The sequence below is a fragment of the Microtus oregoni genome, unplaced genomic scaffold (assembly GCF_018167655.1).
Source record: "Microtus oregoni isolate MIOR12 unplaced genomic scaffold, Mior012 000034F_ref0000314, whole genome shotgun sequence".
In the NCBI taxonomy this organism is placed as follows: Eukaryota; Metazoa; Chordata; class Mammalia; order Rodentia; family Cricetidae; genus Microtus; species Microtus oregoni.
The window spans coordinates 19,911,979-19,934,364 of record NW_024543093.1 but is presented as its reverse complement, the minus strand read 5'-3'; the positions used below and the strand labels follow the sequence as shown (position 1 = coordinate 19,934,364).

The following is a 22,386-nucleotide window of genomic DNA, read 5'->3' as shown; positions in this document are numbered from 1 at the left end:
TTGAGGTACTGATTTAAACTTCTAGGAATTCTGCCATGATTTCTGAACACATATAAGTAAGGGGTCCCACATGTTCTGCCTCCTCATCCCCCTCCTTGATGTTTTAGTCCTACCAGGCATATGTCTGGCAGATTTTTCTCCTGGGCTAGCCTGCAAGGACAGTGTCATGCATACTGACAAAGGCAGGTTCTGCTGGCTATGTTAGGGAGTGTGAATAGACTCAGGGGTTTAGGAGGCAGAGGCAGTGACTGCTCCAGTGACAACTGAGAGGGAAAGAGGAAATATGTTTTCTTTTTTTTTAGGAGGTTGGTGGTGTCAGTCACAGTGGTGAGAATACCAGATTTTCTTGGGAAGAACAGCTAAGGCTCAGGGGATGGCTTCAGAATGAGTATCTGGTGGAGCTTTACCTTTATTTTAAAAATGTGTTTTCAGGGGCAAGCAACATAGCTCAACTGGTAAGTGCTTACCTAGTATGAATGGGTCCCTGGATTTACTACTTAGCACCAAATAGACTAGATATAAGAATGCATGCCTAGACTCCCAGAGGACCTAGGAAATCAGAGGGTTCAAGGTAATTTTGACTACATAGTTTGAGGCCATCATAGGCTATGTTTAAAAAATAAATGTTTCCATGGGGAGCAATGCAACTTAGATTGTGTAATAATTTAAGGTATGGAGGGTGTGAGCTACACATTGGAGCCTTGTCTTAAAGCAGCATTACCATAGGAAACCCAAAGGTGATTCTCATTTGGAAAGACTGGGTAGGGCCAATGGCAGTTTCTGAGGGTGGATTAAGTCTCTATGCATGACCACCCTTGGCACCACAACTGAATGTACTTAGAAATGTTTTTTTTTTTTAGTATGGGAAGTTTTTTTGTACATGTGTCACTTTTATTGGTTAATGAATAAAGAAGCTGCTTTGGCATGTGATAGGGTAGAATAGAACTAGGCAGGAAAATTAACTGAATGCTGGGAGAGAGTAGGTGGAGTCAGTGAGACACCATGTAGCCACCACAGGAGACAGATGTGCTGGAACCTTGCCGGTAAACCATGATCCTTGTGGTAAAATATAAAATAATGGAAATGGGTTAATTTAAGATGTAAAAGCTAGCCAGTACGTGCTGTGAGACAATGGTCTTGAATCCTGTAAAGATTTGTTACTTGTATTGGTTTAATAATACACTGATTGGCCAGTAGCCAGACAGAAAGTATAGTTGGCCAGAATAGGAGAACTCTGGGAAGAGGAAAGGCTCAGTCTGCAGTTGTCACCCAAACACAGAGGAAGCAAGATAAGAATGCCTCACTGATAAAAGTACCAAGCCACTGGCTAACACAGACAAGAATTATGTGTTAATGTAAGATATAAAGTGGACAACAATATCTACATAAAACCTGAAAGAGCTTGGGAAGTAATTCTAAACACAAAAGAACAGAGTTAAGCATGGTTTCTTGGTAGCATCATTTTCTCAGTGGCTCTGTTTGCTAAAGGCAAGCATGTCTTATTTAAGAGAGGCTTCCTGACTCAGCTTTAGCTGAAAAACCTTGCAGCTCTCTTAAGAGGCCCAGCCACAATACACTTAAATGGTGTTTATGAATAGCCAACAGCATAATTCATGGTGGTGGTAGGGACCTTGGAATGCCATAGAGTTGTGTCAATAAACATGGCTCCCACCAGTACCTCCACTATGAAGTTAGACTCACAGAAAGCTAAGAAATGGGGTGGATCCTGTCGTCAAAGTCTGGTTTTGTAGTCCTCCAGGGTGCATGGGAGGAATGGTAATAAACGTGGCTTAGGGACATGGGGGCTTGTCTTCCGAAGCATGCTCTTTTACAGTTGAAGGTAAGGGAAATGCCAGATCAGAGAGCGTTTAAAGCAGGAAAAATGTTAGAATCAGTCAGTAGAATAGACATGTGGCTGCCATCTAGTGTATGGTAATGATGACATTAAGATTAATGTGAAGGGGCCGGGGAGATGGTGCCATTGGGAAATGTTCACTGTGCAAGCATGAGGACCTGAGTTGGGTCCCTAGAACTCTCGTGAAAACCCCAGTATTGGGAAACTGGAGACGAGAGGGTTCCTCCAGCTCATGGGCCTGTCAGCTTAGCCTAACTGGTGAGCTCTAGGTCTCAGGGAGAGACCCGGTCTCAAAAACACAGAATGGGCAGCTTCTGAGAAATGATACCCAAGGTGCAGTCTGGCCTCCCATGTAAGCACATGTGTGTGCATCCACACATACAGGAACACACATGGAAGAATGATCCCATAATCAGGAGCTCAGTGGTTGAGCTAGCCTCAAAGTCTTTGAAGGGAAGAACCTGCCTTTAGAAGCTGTGTCTGCAATCAGCTTGTCTTTATGGAATGTGCCTAGAGATGGCTCCTTCAGATGAAGCCCTCATTTAGTGTTGCCCTTAGTGATACCCAAATGTCTGAAAATGAAACAGCAGTTTTATATACATTAATACATATAGTAACAACTTTGTTATATTCTTAAAAGAAACCTTTTCATTTCCTTTTGATTTAAAAAAAAACAGCTAAGATAACATGTACAACTCGCTGCAACTTGCAAAGAAAAGAGGTTCCCATTTTAAACTATAGAAAAACACCTTGCAAACATCCACTCACCAAGACTTTTATCAAAAGCAAATCGTCACAGCAAATAACAATGAGGTGCCCGTGGAAAAAGACAAGCGCCTGCATGAGAATACTTACAGCGTTTCATTATTTGGTTTCCTCGCTGCGCTTTCACATTGTTTGGAAAAGTTTTCAAAAATGGAAAATGAAAAATTCTGTCTGGAAGAGACGAGGTAGGAAAAAGAAAAGAAAAACAAACCATTGAGCTTTTGATTCTTTAACCTGATCATTTTTATTTATGCCTTACTCATCCACATTCTTAGCCTATCACTCCCTCAGTGTGTTCTGCACCATTGTCCTGACTGAAACACTTCCTGAGGAGAGAGCAAAGCCCCCTGCATTGTCCTTAGCCTGTCTCCAGCTTAGAGAAAATGCTTTTGAATGCCGAGTGCTTTGTGTGGGTTTGGGAGAAGGGGGAGAAAAACCCAGGTAAATCTGTGGTATTGATCACGGGGTTTTCAGTGCTTATTAAAAGCTCCCTTTTGTGGTATATTCAAGTTTGCTCCTCGTCAACTCTTCTCCTTCCCGTTGACCTTGATTAACTAGTTGGCATTCATGACTTTGAGTGTGATTGGAAGTCTTTTTGTGAGGATTCTGTGGGGCTGGGTGTGTATCTTGGGTCTTCAGCTTTTGTGCAAGACCTGTCTTGATGTTCCCTTCTCTTCTGTCTTCCCTCTGGGAAGTCTGGCTTAGGAAAAGGGGATAGAAGAAAACGGGTGCATAGGTACAGAGCCTAAGGGAGGTTCACAAAGGAGGAATGGGAGCTATTCTGAACAGCTCCAGTCTTCCTTGAGGAGGGTGGAGAGGTGAAGTGGCCCAATATGGACATTTCTCTGGGCTGTTATGATTCAGCATCAAGAAAACAAGGAATGATTTTGTACAAATGTAGAAAAATGGGGCATCGTGTCAGAATGATTTGACCCAATGGCCTCTCAAAAATGAATCATTTTGTCATCTAGGTATTAATATACGTTTATAAACTTGAACTGAGTCCCTCTAGCCCCGTGAAAGTGTGTAGTGGGAGTTGTTCTGGCTTGGTATTTTACAGAGATACTGTATTAGGTATGCAGACAAGTCCACAGTAAACAGGAACTTGGTCTTCAAATGATAATACCGCATGCTAACCGTTCTATCTTCACAGTTAGCCAAGATTGCATAGAGAGTTCTGCCCAGGCAGCCGAGTGCATTGTCTGCGGGGAGCCTAAGTTTGCACCAAACTCCCACAGAGCCGAGTTCAGCTCTCCAGCTTCACTGGCCTCTGAGGCTTAGGGCTTTATCGTCACAGAAGTACCTGTGAGTTAGTGGAAGTTCCCAAGATCTCCCAGGACAGCCTGTGAGTGATGACATTCATACCAAGCTCAGAGAGTCCTAATTCCATAACCCCTTTCTACCTAGAGGTAGGCTTTTACGTTTTCGGGAGCAAAAGGTCTTGAACTGAATATTCACATGTCAGTAATTTGAAGAGTGTGACCTCTTTGCCACAGAAGTGTAAGTAGGTGACCAGAACCAGCCTTATCCCAACAGCATCCCTTTCTAGTGACTCTTTGTCAGCTTTGCCACCTCAGCCTGCTTCATCCTGCTGCCCTACTGAGATTTCATGAAAGCAGATTTGCATATTCTCACTTAGAAGCATCTCAACCTCCTGCTACCTAGGGCTGATACTCCTGGGGGGCTTCTCCTAACTCATCTTCCTCCGTGCCCACATCTCGCTGTGCTTGATCTTGAATAGCATTCATCTTGGGGTGTCTCTTGCCCCACGCCTCACGCGAGTCACCTCATCTTGGCATGCTTTCCCCAAGGTTTCTCTGCAAAAGTCACCTCCCTGAGGAAGTCTCCCACGAGCCCTAGACACTACTCCTCGGCCCTGGAACATTTTGCCCCATTCTCTGTTCTGTCCTGACATTCTCTGACAAAGGTGTTCTCGCTCTTTGATGCTGCCTGTCATCTGTGAGGGCTGAGATGATGCCTTATCTTTTTATCTCCAAATCTGATACACTGGAACATGGCTAGTGCTCAATTTAAGTTCTTTGAAGCCCAGTTAAGGGGGTAGAGCTTGAGCCCTGCATGGTGGCTCATGCCTTTAATCCCAGCACACAGGAGGAGGAGGCAAGCAGATCTTGGTGTAGATCTTTAAACACAACAAGTATTTCCATCTTCTCAGCTGCTTCAAATCTTTAGGTAGAACTGAATCTACACTCCAGGCACAAAAAATACAGGCTAGTTGATCAGCTATAATAGGTCAATTCCAAACAAAGCCCGTAGCAGCCTGGTGTCGCTTCTATAGTGCCATACCTAATTAATTGATTGAGCACATCTCTGCAGGCTGCAGTAATGACTCTTTGAAGCCCTGCTTTTTCCCACGGGGAGTTATGACCCAGGAGAGGGTTATGAAAACAATAGACGACAACAAGGCTTACAGTGAAAACAGACAAGCCTGGGACAGAGGAGTGAGGGAGCAGGAAGTGCCACATGCCCACAACACACATTTGAAATTTGTCCTTGTTTTCTCTTCCATTTATATATGTGACACTTACTGGGTCATGATGTGGAATGGTGTCTCTTGGCTAGAGAACTCTGGGAAAAACGATGTTGTAAGAATTAAAATTCTGGCCCTTTACCCCTCTCACCCCTACCCCATCCCCACCAACAGCCCGCAGTCAGACACCCTCTGCTGGACACAGAGAGCAGCCCGCAGTTCCTGCCCTTTCTGACTGCTCCCTAGCCAATCTGTAGGAGCTAGGTTTCCCTTCAGAAATGGACGCTGTTTTCCTCGGGAGACAAATAGTTAAGAAACAAAACCAAACCCCAAACAATTACTCTGACAATTTCAAATCCAGGATGAATTGGGTAAATCATGTTTCTGCTAAGAATGAGAACAGGTTGGTTTTGTGGATATTTTTTTTTTTTTTTTTTTGACACTGGTTTTGCAATGTCTAGAGAGATGCTCCAGCTATTTGGCAGTTCCTCAGGATGAGGAGAAGCTCATTTTTTTTTTTTTTTTCCTATCTGAAAGCAACTCCATGACTGCAGAGTTGGCCGGGAAAGTAGCCAGGAAAGGACAGGGCACTGTACACCACGGGCTAGGTCCAGATCCCAGTTTCTCCACAGCAGCTTGTGTGCCTTTGCTTCTCACTTACTCTTTCGTTGGCCAGTTCCGGAAAGCGCAGCAGTGGCTGGGGTAGGTCAGAGCGGCCGCCCGCAGGCTGGCGAACTTCTCTCTGGGGGGCAGAGCTCTCAGGGAGTAGGATGACTTGGCGATGAGGGTCTGAATGGATTCCAGCCCATCGCTAGGCAGGGCCTGTAATTTGGTGGAAGAAATATCCCTGAACCACAAAGGGGAGAAAGGCCTTTTATTGACTGATTTTACACATTTTCTTCAGCAGTCCTCCTTGAGGGGCTGAGAAATCTGTCCTCCATTTAGTTTTTCCTTTAATTCTTCATTTCAGCTGCTCTCCCCATGATCTGCTTTCCAAATAGCTGCTCTGGGATTTCCCTCTTGTGGGCACCCCCTATTGTATTCAAGGTTGGGGTGACTCCTTGTACCTTCTGAATGGCCACTAGTATTTTTCTCTGCTCTCTCCTGATTCCTCTCTATCTCTGATGCCCTTCCCCACCCCTCCCTTCTTCTGCCCACCTTCTACCTCTCCCTCCTTCTGCTTACCCTCTATCCCTCCCTCCTTCTGCCTATCCTCCACCTCACCTCCCTCCTGTCCTCTCTGTATTTTATAAAAGCCAACTGCTTGCTTTCTAAGATAGCAGACACACAGGTGACGTCAACTTTTGTGTTCTGCCCTGGGGGGAATATCAGAGCTTTGATGCTTCAATCTTGGATTGATGAAGCTCTGCAGGGGAGGTTTTCATCAACTGCAGGTGGACCACCCTCTTCAGAGCTGCGTGTGGCGTTAGCCATCATCTACCCAGGACACAGAGCACATGCGCTCTCATCACCAGTGGGATGTGTCCATCTGCAGCAAGCAAACATCATGTCAAGCTAGCACAGTTGTGCAGAAGGGCCTTTAAACAAAGCTGCTTGACTTTAGTAGACTTGAGGCAAAGAAATCTAAGAAAATCTCCAAATGTACAGTATTTCAGGAATAGGGAGTTGGTGGCAGTTTTTGTGTTAAAATCCTGCTCGTATTCTAAGTGGCTTATGCCCAAACCTTTCCCAGGAACACATCCTCTTCCACAGTCTGCCCCATGTGAGGCTCAGGGCCCAGCACAAGGAGGGACCAATAGTGGGAAAGGTGGGTGTGAGTGTGACGGGTACAAGGGTACAGGTTCCTGGAGGAATGGGGGAGGCAGGAGTCTCTGCCCCAGGGCACTAAGCCTCCCTCCTGCTTCTGCATCCTTGCTGGTTTAGGAAATCAGGCTCTGTCCTGCTGTGGAGTCTTATGTGGAGAGTTAGTGATCAGGTCCAGCCTCTTCTCAGACACGGTGGCTGCATGGCTGTGGAAGCCATCAGCCTTAGAATGGAACCTACAATTGTGATTTTTCTAAATGGCCACATTATTAAACTGCTTTTAATCCTGAGGGTCTCTCAGCTTTGCTTGGAGAAGCTTTTCTTTGAACAAGCCCTTGCAGGGAACTCCTGTTCATGGACGGTTAAAGGCCAGAGAACATGTCCTTGAACTATTGTAGGAAGACAAGTCTGTAGCATCTCTACCATAGCTAGCCAAGGGCTGGGGGTGGGCTGGGTCAGAACGGATTCTCTTGGTGGGTTCCAGGCGGGGAACCACCCTTCACTAGCACAGGAGGCCACACCCTGTTTGGCATTACTGATTGAGTTATGGGCCCTCATGTGAATTTACATGTGGAAGTCTTTTTCTGCTAGGAGCTCAGAATATCTTATGTGGACACAGGCTTTTTTCTTTTTCTTTTTTTTTTTTTTTTACCAAAACAAAGAAGGCCATGGTGGTAAACCATAATCCAGCATGTCTATGTTCTAATAAAATGGGGGAAATGAAATTAATAGAGAAGATAGACACTCAAACACATGCAACAATAGCAATAACACACGGAGACTGGGCTTATGCTGCCCATCCAGAGGGACCCTAAGCAGATGAGAAGGTTGAGAGCAGTCTTCCCTCAGGGGCAGCAAGCCTGCTGGTACCCCATCAGTGTGGGGCTTTGTCATAGGCACAAGACATTTGTCGTGTCTGTACAACACTGACATCTCTGGTCCCTTTCAGCTATAGACGCTGGCAGCCTGCGGCAATGTGACTGGCCACTAGACAGGGCTGTTAGCCTGCACTGTGTGGAAGAGGAGGCTGCACCCGGGTACTCACAGGATGCTGGGCCCTGTGGCTCCCTGGAAGGCTCCGCTGTGCATCTTCTCCAGATGTATGTTTTCTTTCAGTTCCCTGCGTGGAAAGACAGTTTCATATCCACCTCCATAGCCGTGTATATATACACATGCTCACAGTAGGCTGTGTGCACCGTGCTGGGGCAGAGGGGAAAAGGGAGGGGTAGACAAACTGAAAGAAAGATGAGCAACCTTGGTGAAACTGTGTCATTGCTACTTTATGTGTCTGGCTTCACCTATTGTTTGTCCTTTGCTCTCACTTGGTGGAATCCTTTGTCCTGTGACTTAATGGATTCAGCCCCTCTTGTTGGATTTGTAAGAACTTCCTGCCAGGCAGCTGGGGAAGATTTTAAAACGCTCCTCCTCAGCAAGTCCAAGGCTACTGGGTTAAAGTGCGGCCTGTGCCTTATCATTCTCTGAATTGCTGTGGCCTTGGAGGCCTCAGAATTTGTCAAAAGCCACATACCAAACAAGAGTAAAGCTGCTTCCAAGATTTCTTTTCCTAATGTTCTCTGGTTCCATTGAGATGTACGTTCTCAGTGGGTGTGTGCCAGGAGTCATCACAGCCCATGTCTAGGTGACTAAAGTCACAAAGGACTTCCAGCCCCATTTTCCTTGGGAAAATCCCAGTATCTCTACCTGAGCCCGTACTGCTCCTCCAGCCTTGGTCCTTTCTGCTAACAGAGGAACCTTCTTGCTTTGACCTCACATTCCAAGAGTTCTGACGTTTGCTGGCCTGAACTCAGCTTGGCTGTACACCATTCATCTTGCTGGCTTCTACCTGGGACACATTGTCCTCCTGCTTTTGCCTGTTCACCTGAGCCTGGCTCAGAGCCTGCACCTCACACTGCCCATGCTCTGTAACACCTTCCCCAGCCTCTGAGGTCCTGGAGGACTTGCTTGCACTGGGGGCAGGCATACCACACTGTCTTTCTGTTTGAGGGACATACCTTTCAGAGCTGCCTTTTCCTGTGCTGTGACTGCCTGAGGGTAAACCCTTCACCTCCCAGCTTACTAGTTTGCATCTCCTCTGGAAGGTAGAGCATCCCCTTCAGTAGAGCTATGCTTTGTTGAGGAAATAAGGGAATGAGGCATCTGAGGGTGGACCAGAGAGGTTGTGATGCTTCTGCCTGAATCTTGGGGTTCTTATTAATTAACTCTCTATGAAACTGTCAACAAGGCAATGTGCAAGTCCCCTCCTTGAGGACAATGCTTGTACAACTCCCATGTTTTCAGCCCTGGGTAGGATCTAGACGCTAGGCTGAGTGCGTCCAAATCTTTATTTGCTCATTGACATGAATTGTGGAATAAACTTAATCAATAAACACTTACTGAGAACGAGGCATTGTACCAAGCACTAAAGAGACAGAGTAGACCTCTTCATTTTGTTGGGCCAATCCTGAAACTCAGTCTGCTGGCAGCTTTACGAATGAGGACACTGTGGCTGGGGCAGATCGGCTTGGTCAAGGTGATTGATGCAAGTTGATAAATAGTGGGTTGGAGTTCCAGCTAGAGTGACTCGGGCCTTGCCTAAATTGTGACACTATCCAGCGTGATAGCAGCGTAGCAGGTTCCTTGGTTTCAGATTCGTATTCAAAAACGATTAGCACATCATATAGACCCGAGCTACTTAGCCCCAGACCTTGACACATCAGGGTTTTGGGGAACTGTTAAAAGTGCAAATTCTCAGTGCTTTTGAGGCTCCCCCATAAAGCCCGTTCAGGTGGGGCTCCAGGTGTCTGCCCTAACAACCCCAAGGTGATTCTTACATGCCTTAATGTTGGTGAATTATTGGTGCGGTTCATGTTTCACACAATTTTATTAAATTTTTTGCTACATTTATTGATTCATGTATCTGTATTTCAATGTATCTGTGTATGTGTGTATCTATCTATATCTGTGTATCTGTGTATGTATATTTCTATCACGTATGTATGTATGTAGCTATGTATCTGTGTGTATGTATGTATGTATGTACATACGTACCTACCTACCTACCTATCTATCATCTATGTGTGGGAGAAAATATGTCCATGCCCTGGTGTGTGTGTGATCAGAGGTCAGCTTTTGGGAGTCAGTTCTCTCCCTTTATCAGGTAGGCCAGCCTCTTTACACTCTTCACCTCACTGGCTACTAACTCATCATTTATTTTAAAAGCCTGGTTCTCTGATTCCATTTATCTTCAGTGTAGCATTTCAGGTGCTCTTATGGTTTGCTATTCACGACTGCTGAGTGGGCAGAGCCTCACTGTTTATTGTGAGGGGTCACACACACATTCCCATAAACACGTCAATTTACCACTTTTCCTGAGGATGGCCATGCAGAGAGGAGGTGGAGAGCAATGAAGGGAGCCATCCTTAGGATGAGTCCCCAGTCAAAGGGGCGGGTGGGGGCTGGATCGAAGTGAGGAAGAACCAGAGCTCCCTCTCCCCTGGAGAGCAGGAGGGAGGAAGGCAAGTGAAGCTGCTGTGGGTGACTAGGCTGACAGATGATGTCACCTCATTTCCCCACAGTGGGGGCCCTGGAAGAGTCTCCTTCTGAGATAGTTTTCCTTTAACACACCATCAGCCTATACAACGGGGCTAAAGAGGGGAGCTGCGAGATCGAGGAGGTACAAAGTAGGGTGTGGAACGTTTCAGCCAGCTGTCAACTTCAATGCATGGCGGCTGCTTCTGTCTTTGAAATCAGGGTGCTCTGGGGTTTCCAGCTAGCTGGTTGCCTAGCAACATCCCTGCAACTTGGAGGACTAGCCACTTGAAAGTTTATTTTTGCCCTGAGTTAGTCGCTGAAGACTGAATGTGATCTGGTAGCCAGAGTAATACTTCATTTTTATTCATGAGCTAGGGAAATAAGCATATACTTACAGCGAGATTAGCGTCGTCCCATTGAATGCATGGCTTTGTACTTCTTCAAATCCATTTCCATACAGTTTGCTGGAGGAGGGAGGAGAGAGGGCTTAGGGATGGGAAGTAGCTGACAGAAGCACAGTTTGGAAGCAGACACTCTCCCTCTGTGACATTTACTGCGAAGATAACCACTGGCATTCAGAACAGCTAGCTGTCTCTCCAACATTCTGGGCTCTGGAGGCACATGGGGCAAAGCTGTTCTCTCTGCTCAGGTTTTCTTCTACTTCCTCTATCACCACCACCAATTTATCATACATTTGCTAGGTGCCTGGTACTTGACTAGCCCTGCCATGCCCATCTTCTGATTTACTTCTCGTGACTCTTGCTTCCATTATAGTGATAAGAAAGACATTGGTGAGATTGGGCTTGTAGTTACTGGGAGCAGGGACAGAGCTGGGATTCAAGGCTCAGATACCAGGCTGGCTCAGAAAGCCTCTCTGGTTCCCTGGGTGTTGTGGGCTTTGTGGGCTGCCAAGAAAATCTCCAGTACTGAGTCACCTGCTCTTTATTTCTTTGTGTGTGTGCTCTTGGTTTTTTTTTTTTTTGTTGTTGTTGTTGCTGTTGCCAAAACAGGTTCCATAACCCTCAAAGATCTAAATGTCTGCAAGCAGTTCTTTAAGCCTCATTGATGGGTAGTGAAAAACGATGTAATTGAGTACAACCAGCATTAAAAAGAGGGAAATAGAGTTGAGCAAGGGAAAATGTTGGAGTATATTGCCAGCAGTTAGGGTACGAATGCTTACCAAATTCTGTTCCACCATTATATATGGTATCTATAAAACAACCACCCCATATGTGCAACACGCATGCATGGATGCACACACACACACACACACACACACACACACACACACACACACGCCCAGATTGAGAAATAAGAGGCTCTAATTTCCAGCCATGCTAGGAAGTGCCAGAGACAGAAAGGAGTCTAAAAAGGCTCCCTTACAAGGAAGGAAGTGGGCTCAGAGGCAGGCGACAAGGACGGCACCAGAGCACACTCTGCTTGAGGCTACTTTCAGTACATCAGTTTTGTTGACCTCCCCCCCCCCCCCCCCAGTTTCCATATCCTTAAGACTTACTTGCTTTTCTCCTAATACCTGGGTTCAGTGCCACATAAGCCTCAATGCGGTCTTCCTGTTTACAATTCCAACTCCTCATTCCCAGCCAATTTCTATTCCACCCTGATATATATTTCTTTTCTAGTTTTATCACCATGTAACACAAAATGCTTTACTCATCTGCAGCGAATAATGCCATGACAACAAGGATTTCAAACCATCCCATTCACTGTAGACTCTCCTGTATCCTGAGCAATTGTTGGGATTCAGAGCATCACAGGAAGTGTGATGAACATTCGAATGGGTCTATGGAGGATGTCTTGCTCTGAGTCACAACCGCCACGTTTGACAGCCTCCATCCTACATGTCAATATCGGTGTAAGCTCTTTGTAGGCCATGAAATGACACCTGAGTGAGAAGGGACCGTGGTGTGATGTGATTGAGCTTGTCCTGTCTGCAAGACTTTGGCTTCCTTTCTAGTGCTGGCGGATATATGAGAGGATGACTTGGAAAAGTACAGACACCTGCTTCTGCCACAGAGAGCTGATATCTTTAAGGTTCCTCTAAGCTTAGCAAATTCAGGCCAACATGGACAGCCACCTCCTGCTGTATGTTCAAATATGTAGTATGTGGATGTGTCATTCTTTCCAACAACCACAGCAAACCTTTGATAACACATCAGATAAACACAGGTGCCGTTCATGCTGAAGTACGATATTTCAACTATGAAATTCAGGAAATGTAGTGATCACAAAATAACGCTGTGGCCCCCTCATTAGATTGAGTTCAGAGAGATCAGAGGATCACTCTATCAAAATCCCTGCTACACGTTTCATGAAGAACCAGGACGAAGGAGCGCAGAGGCTCCAAACACAGAGAAACAATGAAGAAATAAAAATGCCAACCATCCTGGTCTGGTTGGTATATGTTGTGTGCATTATTGAAACATTGCATCATGGTCCATAACCTGTACAATACGTATACAGTAGTTAGCCCCCACGCGCCAAACTTGGAGCCTTGACCAGCGCTATATATGTGGCTTTGTGGTCAAGTCTGTAGGTATTAGACCCAACTGTCTGGGCTTCATTTGTACTCTGCTTCTTACAAGCTGAATTACTTTGGGTAACTTACTTAACAACTCACGCCTCGATTTCTTCATCCAAAAATTGGGATGATAACAGTAGTATCAACCCTGCAAAACTGTTGTATCTAAACATGTGTCAGTCACTTATAAGTAGGTTCTGGAACACAACCAAAGCTGTGGCTTCGAACCCTCAGATTGCAATTGGAGTAAAGAGTTCTTCCGGTACAAGATTTGGACAGGATTTCTCTGAGCTGTAGGTCCATGTCTGCATACATTGCTACTTCCCTCCTTTCTGCTTCTGCAGAGCAGGCTGGGTCACTGGCCTAGGCTGTCCCCCATACTCCCTCTGTCTGGGTTACTGCCATGAACTTTTTCATGTCTTGTTCTTAGTTTTGAATAGTCTGGGTTTGCTTGTTGCAATTTCCTGGACTGTGGCTCCCTGCTTCCCTTTCAGTGGCAATCCATCCCTCTCTGTTCCCACCAGCAGTGCACAATGGAGGATGCAGGCTTGACTTAAATAAAGAGCAGCTGCCTTGGTTTGAAGAATTTGAGAATGTGAGTGGGAGGGCCTCATGCTGTCGGGCTCGCACGCCGCCTTCAACGCCTTCGAAAACATCTGGAGAGTCACTTGCTTCTCCCCAAATCTCATGGTGTCAGAATGAAAGGGGGCATCTTGGCACAGAGATGAGACGAAGGTCCCCCTTGCTTCTCTGTGGCAGTAGCAGCCCCACCCTGGCAGGCATTGTCTGGGTTCTCTATTCAGATATCAGTAATTGGGAATCAAACAGAAAGAATGGTGTCTTTTAATCTAAGAAAGATTCGGGAGTTAGAAATTAATCACAGACAATACTGTACTTCTGAATGCTGCCTTCCCCTTTGAATAATCCCAGGGTGCCACACAGTGCTTGTGGGTTCATATTAACAATGCTAGACATTCTCTTGATCATGTGGCCACCTAGCTTTTGGTTGATTTCAAAGGAGAGAGATTATGTTTGCAGATCCTGAGGATCTCAAAGAACGGCCCCACTGTGGAAAGACAATGCATGGCAGTTGAGGACTCTGTCTGCTGGTGGGATGCATGTATGCAACTTTTTTCTTTTTCTTCCCTCCCTCCCTTCTTCCCTCCCTGCTATTTTTCTTCCTATTAAACCAATGACCATGGGAAGCACATCTTAAAGAAGAGGGACCCCCACATTCAGGCTTTGTCCCCTATGTAACTAGAGGGTTTTTGTTTGTTTTGTTTCTTTTTTATCATCGAAGTAAGTCGTGGACAAAGCCCGTATCCCAGTGTGTGTCCTGCCAGGGCTGTGTGATGGCTGCTGCTCCCTGACACGTATGTGCTGCTATGAACCTGGGCTGAATGTTCAGGGTCCTCCATTTCTGTGGATCTCCTGGTCTCTGAGCTGCCTGAGTCTCCTGCCTTTCAACTGCGCTGAACTGTTTTCATGCTCCCCACCACCTCAGTCAAGCACATGTCAGTTTCCATGACTTCACCATATGCTGCAGTAAAGAGGATGGACGGTTTCAGAAAGGAAGATGACAGTAATGGATTCTAATGCGGCAGCTACAGTTTTGAGAAATCCACATTCCAAGTAATACTTAAAAACGGGCAGACAGAGAGCACGAGAGAGCATGCAGGAGAAATAACAGCGAAGGGTAGAAATGCGGGGTATAAACGCAGAAGAGTGCTGGAATGTACCAATAATCCTCGGGTAATTCTCTTTGTAATTCTAAAGAAGCGACAGTTACCGAAAGGTTTGGCCAATGGCGTGTCACAACTCAGAGTCCCAGCACAGGTGACTTGGAAGGAACAAAGGGCAAGTATATTTGGTAGATCACACCTTAAGCTAGTGGCCAAGTGGTAAGACAGTGTGACATGAAATGCTTCCTGGTTTGATGTGGCAAGGAGACACAGCACGGCCTCTGCGGTGCTGCAGTGGCAATGTTTGGGCTGGATTTGGTCACAGCAATCCTGTCAGACCCGATTTCCTTGAAAGATCCAGAACCTAACAGAAGAGAAGACAGCCCAGGAATAGCTCAGGGAGCAGAGGAGGCATAACAGGTGAGGACAGAAACTAGATTCTAAGCTGTGCCTACCTGCTTCCTGCCTCTGCTCCTGCTTCAGTTCTTGCCTCAACTTCCCTCGTAGATCGACTGTGATTGCGATGTGCAAGCCAAATGAGCTCCTTCCTTCCCAAGTTACCTAAGGTGTTTATCACAGCAATAGAAAGCAAAGGAGAGAACCTGGGAAGGGAAAAGCTCAACTGAGGAACTGCCTAGATGAGATCGGTCTGTGAGCATGTTTGTGGTCTTAACTGATAATAGAGTAAGCCCCCTTGGGCCGGACCATTCCTAGACGGGTTAGCCTGGGCTATGTGTGAAACCAGTGGAGCATAGGCATGGGAATGAGCTGGAGAAGCTGGCAAGCAGTACTCCTCCATGGTTCCTCTTCCAGGTTCCTGCTCTGACTCCCTTAACAATGGACTGAGTCCTGGAAGTGTAAGACAAAATAAACCCTTACCCCTCCAAATAGCCTTTGGCCAGAGCATTTTATCACAGCAACAGAGGACGAAACTAGCACAACATCAACAAAATCCAAACCTTTAAAACACGGTGGACTATTGGAGACGGCCACTAATGACCGACTTGCTCTGGGTTGTTAGTTTCTAGCTGCTAACTCTGGTTAATTGTGGCACTTGCGGTGACTGTATAGTGGACACAGTGTGATTGGATCTGCACAAGGAGGCATTAATAATCCCACTGAATAGAGATCAGCCTGGCTTCCCAGGCCCAAACTGACTGAGGCTACTTAGCTGCCTACACTTGGAGCTGGGGCTAACATTGAGGCTCCACACCCACTTGCCTTTGTATTGTGGCTTGTCATAGGTGCAGCCAAAATATCCTGGCTCCCTTTGCAAGATCCTTCTGCTCTGAAGGGTATTCGGGAAAGGAACTGCCATGACTTTCCCCTAACTTTTAGAGTTCAAGTGGAAATCAATATTGTTTGTTTTGTGAGATTGGCTGGGCCCATCACCATCCAAAATATTCTGCAGCGGGTCCAGCTGAGTGCGGGTGAGGTGGTGGAATATGTCAAGGTGGTCTCTAGAGGAGAGTCATGAAAGGCCACAGTGGCTATAAAGGAACTTCCAAGTACAATGCATAGTTTTAGACTTTGCCTCCCAGAGCTTTTCCTGTACTACATGGAGTGTTTTGTTTTCATCAAATGAGCTCACAGTTGGTAAAGATTTGGGGTAGGGGAAGGGCCAGACCAGTTCCACCAAGAACAAAATCACAAATCCTGCTAGTAATGAAAAAAGAAGGCTTGCTTTCTTTATTTTCTAATTAAGGAGTTGGACTTTACAGCTGGGAAAATGAGACTTTCCTCAGCAAGCATGATAGCCTTTATCCGGCAGGGCTCTCCACAGGACCCCTTGCTCACACAAGGGCCCATTCACTGGAGAACAAGAGCCAAGCAGATGACTAATCACAGCCCTTGGGGATGAAGGGTCAAGAAAGGGAAGGGGGTGGAGCACAAGGGGTCCACCATAGGCGCTGGGGGAGGAGTAAGTCCTGAGGTCCCCATTAACCTCAGAGGTGTGACAATCACACCCTACTGCTGTACACTGTTCCTCTTCAAACCACAAGCAACCTGAGTTAATAGCTCCATGACACCAATACCATGCAGCTCTTTTGCATTCATGCAGAATCATGCTGCATGGGAAAAGCTCAGTGGGAACTCAGTTCCCCAGGGATTGCCCCAGCACGTGCTGAAGGGCTCTACTTTTCGCTCCTGTTTGGCGCTATTCCCATCATAAGCATATACCTATGAGGAGTAATTCTTGGTTCCTGCTTCAGTTTAGGTCAAAATCAGTGACAGTTTTATATTTTGATCTTGGAATAAAGGCCAAGCCTCAAAGAATTGTCCCTTGTGCAGGGAAGGACTTCACCAACTGGAAGTCAATACCACCAATCCTCAGGACCCATCTGTTCAAAGATAAACTGAACTCCTGGTTTCATTGTTGTATGAGCACATGACCCTGCGGCTACCCTATACAACCCATGCCACTGTTGGCAGTCTAGGCTAAGAAGAACTTTGTCACCAGAGAGTGAAGAAAGTGGAGAAACAGAGCCGATTGCTAACCTCAAACTAGACGCGAGAGTCACAGAGCAGGCTGTGTGGCAGAGTTCAGAATGTTACTCACAGTGTGATGGACTCGTTACTCATCCCTTGGAAAGCGTTCCCCGGTATGGTGGTTATGTGTAAGTTATCGCAGATCTCCCTTGAGGGAAGAAATGACAAATCTTAGCTGTGAATAGGAAAGTTGTGCAAAGCAATCAGCCTGGTACTTACAGAATGAAATTAAATTCGGAGGAGGAGATCTTCGTAACATCCGGGAGGGCTCGGATGCCCGTGTTACAGATGCTCCTGTGATCCGGCATGGTGGTGACATGGGCGGAGAGGACAAGTGATAGCATTAGGTCATAAATAGAAAGCACTTTGCAAGCACTATTTCATGTTAAATCTTAGAATTTTGGGTTACACTTTAGCTGATGAAGATGGTCAGAATTTCAAAGGTTTCATTGCCAGGTGAAGTTGCCATAATGGTTCCTGTTTTGAGGATTAGGGGCTGATACCAAACTTGCAGGTGTTTTGCCTTTGTGTTTCCTTTTAAGTCAAGGCATTTTCCTGGTGGATTACATGTTGTTTCCTCCTGATAACTGCTTTAGTCCGAGCTGTTGGTAGTTTCAGAAAGGAGCCTTCTTTGGAGTGGGGTTTTAAACCTTGTTTTAAACTCAAACCTTGCAGGAAGTTAAATTTTTTGTTTTGTTTTTCAAGACAGAGTTTCTCTGTGTAGCACTGGCTGTCCTGGAACTCACTCTGAGACCAGGCTGGTCTTGAACTCAGAGGTCTGCCTGCCTCTGCCTGCTGAGTGCTGGGATAAAAGGCGTGCACCATCACTGCCTGGTGCAGGAAGATTCATCTTACAAGAACCCTGTACCTTTCATTATTAGAAACTGTTTTTAGCTACTTTGTGGTTCAGTTCAAACCACTGAACGTTGCTTTTGTGTTTGAGACAGTTAAGGCTCCTGCCTTCTATTTAACCTCTAAAGAAGAGAGGAATTACTTGAAATGGATGAATATTTCATTATAAAAAAAAAATTAAGCTCCTCTTGGATGAACCTAGACAAAGTGAGTAGAGCAAAAGGCTGGTGATGAGATACAAGCTGGAGGAATAGTGGCAAGTCTGTGCCTGAGAGCGAGTGCCAGCTAAAGAAAACCAGTGGAGTAATCGCCATTTCGCACTGGTTGTATCCCGAGACCCTACATAGAAGCCTGGAACTGCATAGCGTACCACACTTTATGCGTATTATGTTTATCTTTTTTTCTTCACTTCCATTTATTAAAAGGCTCCTTCAGAGGCACGCAGGAACTAGACTTCACCAGTGGAGTTGTAAACTCATCAAGCAGACATGGGCTCTGGACACTGACAGGGGCTGCCTGGCACTCGGTTGGCAATACAGCACAGCTGGTCCTCTTTACGCTCTTCGTCTCCATGTAACTGTTAATTCTTTTGAATGGATGTACAAATGGGATAAAAGTGTTCACAGTGAACCCATTCCTTTTCTGCACTGAGGTTAGCAGGAGGCTCAGACTACAATGTAGTCTTGGATTGGGGAACTCCACATTTTGGTATGAAAAACTAATAAAGACAATGAGCTAATCAGAGGTTATGCTGGTCATAGTTGGGTCTCGATATCCTTAAGGCCTTCTAAAGTGCTTGACACTTATGTGCCCAAGCTACTCTGGAGGTTGGGAAACATACAGCACTTGGGTTTCCAGTAATCCACGGGGACAAAGGGACTACACTAGGCTGGTTACAGCTTCTGCACTGCACTCGGGAACAAGGCTAATGGTGTAGGGCAGAGAGGTCTCTTCCCATATCCTCTGCTTTCTTTTTTTCATTTTTATTTGAGTGGTGGTGGTAACGTTTCTGTGTGGTAGGGATGACGTGCTGTGTGGGGAGATTCATTGCCATGTAGTTATCGACTTTGGGAAGTTTTAGGAATTTCACATTGCTGGTAGGGCCAGTTGCTGTTTGGGCTATAGTGGGACTCAGTTTGTCATGCTAACCCGCAGACGTGCTTGGATTTAGTGGGAAATAGAAACGGTTGAAATGATGTTGTACAGTGCCTGCCTCAGGAAATACTTAGCCAGTTTTCCCTTGATGACTGAATGAACAAATGAGGAAACGAGAGAGGAAATTCTCACCATGAATCGGGAGAAACCAAACTGGAGCAACTCCTCCCAGTTTTATTTGTGGTCACTCACCTTAGAAACTCTGATTTGTGCTCTACAAAGTGTTGTGAGTCCCCATTCCCCTGTCCAGCTTTGAGCACCCCAGCAAAGGGGTGATGTTCTCCTCAGTGTGCTGGGCACAGGGAACATGGGGAGCCACTTACATGTGTGAAAACTTCCAGCATAGTAACAGACAAGACACACTGATTAAACTTAAAACAGAAGGCTAACAAGGAGGGACATACAAACACAATGCTTCGTCAAAGGACTGCAGAGATGGCTCAGTGATTAAGAGTGCTTGCTGCTCTCCCAGAGGACCAGAGTTCAGTTCCCAGCACCCAAGTCAGGCAGTGCACAACCTCCTGTAACTCAGGCTCCAGGGGATTCAATGTTCTCTTCGAGCCTCTGTGGATATTTCACTCACGTGCAAACCCACACTCAGACCCCTCCCATACACTCAAAAAATGAAACAAAATTAAAAACCTTCAGCATTTTGATTACTATCAGTTTTACCAGACACCCATCTTCCCCTCTACAAAGGCTTAGAAAGGAAAATTTCTCACAGGTATTTTAACCGAGGGAGATTTGTAAAAGCACCGGGTTCAATGTATACGAGGTTTTTGGTGTTCTGGATCAGTCTGTAGAGAGAGAAGGGGAATGGGCAGTGGTTTAATAGATGGTGGAATGCATGACACTCGTCCCCAGGCATTCCCGAGTAAAATCCACTGATGAGATCAGCTACTGTTATATGCCTAAGACAAGCGTCCGGAACTCTGGGTGTCCTGAGGGCCCTGCCAGCTATTCCCAAGGAACTTTGCCCACCCTACCGAAGAGGCAGGTGTAGCAGCTTAGCTGGGAGTTTATCTATGCGTATCTCTACTCCTGCCCCTTCCTACCAGATAACACCAAGGTCCAGAGTGTTGGAGGTCCTGGCCAAGTAGACCTTGGAACCTGCACAGTGGGAGCGATGGGAGGTGCTGCTCTCAGGAGAAGGAACAAATAAACATTGCTCCTCGGAGGCAAACTAGTTTCTGTTCTTATTGAGTTGGTAAGTGCCCTGAAAATTTATCCAGATGGGCATTCGTTCAGAATAGCACAGGACAGAAGCCTTGAGATTCAGATTTCTAGACTCTTCTGCCCATTCTATAGGAATTTGCTATGTAGAATTCCCATCCTCCTAGTTTCCTGAGCTGGAGTTCTTTATATAAATAATAATGATAATACCCTCCCCCAGTGTTCTTATCCCTCCCCCCATCTGGTTCTTTGCCCCAGTTAGTGCCCCCTTTTCTTTTCCATGTAATCATCATTTGCATGGGTTCTGGGAAGTAAATGTGACCGTCTGTTTTACGCTAAAGTCTCTGCCAGTGTTGATGGTGAAAGCTGAATGATTTATATTTGAAGAGTAACAGGACTTGAATGGGATCTAGTTTTCTGATTCCCACTCTGATGCCCATTCTATTATACTGTAACTATTGCTACTTGGAACATGGGTATAAGGTTCGGATTCTGTAGTTGTGAGTGGAATTCTGCAGTAGCTATTCTAACACTGAATCAAACAACCATCAGTCAGACATGGGTGAGGTCGGGACTGTTTCCTCATAAAGACCCTTCGAGGTCTAACCATAGAATATCTACTCACACAGTCACTCATTCTATCAACATCTTTGAGTGTCTGTGTGATTGAGCGCTGCCCTAGCTACGCAAGGTACCACTGTGGGCAGAGCACAGAGCATGCGGGTCTCAGGCCCTTCTTTAGGAATCCGCAGACATGCCCTGCAGAGTGCTTTACTTTTCCTTCAGTTGATGTCTTGCTTTGTGTTATCACTTGCTGTCCTGAAGGTGCTTCAGCATTCCCTGAAGCCTGTGACTGCTGCAGAGTTTCAGGTCTGGGACTGCACAGTCATCTACAAAGTAATGAACCCTATGTACCATTCACAATAAGTCCAGATTATAACTTTGGAATTTAAACACCTATTGTTTGGCTTTTCCTGTAATTGTTTAGCAAATTACTCTCACTTTTCTGGCTGTAACTATCATGTCCTAGTAGATAACTGTATTTTGGCTCCTCTGTGTCCCAGAAGCTCCTGGACCAAGACAAGCACACAGCAGCAGGTACTCAGATACTTATCAATTAATTAATCTACATAAATAGTTACTCACTGGACCACTGATGAAGACTTTCTGCTATAATGAGCTTTGGAGAAAGATGGGTTGGAGTTCAGTCCCAGACCAGCTAGTGTCTGAAGTCCACCCACTCTCCCAGCTTCCGTTTCGTTCTCTGAACAGAATGGCAAGTGTCTGACTATGCTGGTAGCTATAAGAGCAATGATACAACCTAGAGAATATGTCAAGCATAGTAACTCACAAGTACTTAAAGCACACCCCTTCCTTTTGACCTGCTTGCAGGGGAATTGGAGGGTGCTACAAGAAGCCCAGGAGGGAGCCCCCAGTGGTGACACAAAAAGTCTGGTTTGACCTGCTGGGAAGAGGAAGGTCTCCCAAGTTAAGAGAGGATAATGGAGATGAATATCTATGTATGTATGAAAGTACAAAAGAATAAATTAAAAATAACATTTTCTGGAAATGAAAGAAAAATAAAAGCCTGGTTTGTAAGCCATGTGTCCTGGTGCCTAGTTCAGTTTGGTACTAACCTGCTGTCAGATGTCAGGCCAGTGAGTTAATGCTTTGTGGCCCGGCCATAGGCTCATCACTCATATCCCATCCGTTTGACTTGGGCCTTATGGTCATTGGGAAGCAATTGCTTTTTAAAAACCTTTAATTTATTTTCAATTCTGACTGTAGTTTCCCCTCCCTCCCCTTCTCCTGTTCCCTTCTCCTATCTACCCTTTGTCTTTCCCTTCACTCCACTTCTCTGTTTCTGTTCAGAAAAGAGCAGGCCTCCCGTGGATATCAACAAAACATGGCATATCACATTGCAGGAAGACTAATTCCCTCCCCGTATATTAAGGCTGGGCAAGGCAACCTAGTATGAGGAGTAGGTTCCCAAGAGCCAGCCAAACTCTAGGCAAAGTGTCTGCTCCCATCGCTAGGAGTCTGGCAAGTAGACCAAGCTACACAACTGTCACGTATATGTGGAGGGCCTAGG

The 22,386-nt window shown here is 45.8% G+C and overlaps 1 protein-coding gene across 1 annotated transcript in view; it reads right to left on the bottom strand.

Moving 5' to 3' along the window:
• Lhcgr (luteinizing hormone/choriogonadotropin receptor) overlaps window positions 1–22,386 on the bottom strand; it is a 50,405-nt gene that overhangs the window by 5,213 nt on the left and 22,806 nt on the right. The window contains exons 4-10 of the mRNA XM_041630492.1: window positions 19,844–19,918; window positions 17,334–17,408; window positions 17,185–17,262; window positions 10,799–10,867; window positions 7,918–7,992; window positions 5,770–5,955; window positions 2,711–2,791 (exon numbers count right to left, since the gene is read on the bottom strand). Of these exons, the coding sequence (XP_041486426.1) occupies window positions 2,711–2,791; window positions 5,770–5,955; window positions 7,918–7,992; window positions 10,799–10,867; window positions 17,185–17,262; window positions 17,334–17,408; window positions 19,844–19,918 (639 nt within the window). The remainder of the gene's footprint in view (window positions 1–2,710; window positions 2,792–5,769; window positions 5,956–7,917; window positions 7,993–10,798; window positions 10,868–17,184; window positions 17,263–17,333; window positions 17,409–19,843; window positions 19,919–22,386) is intronic.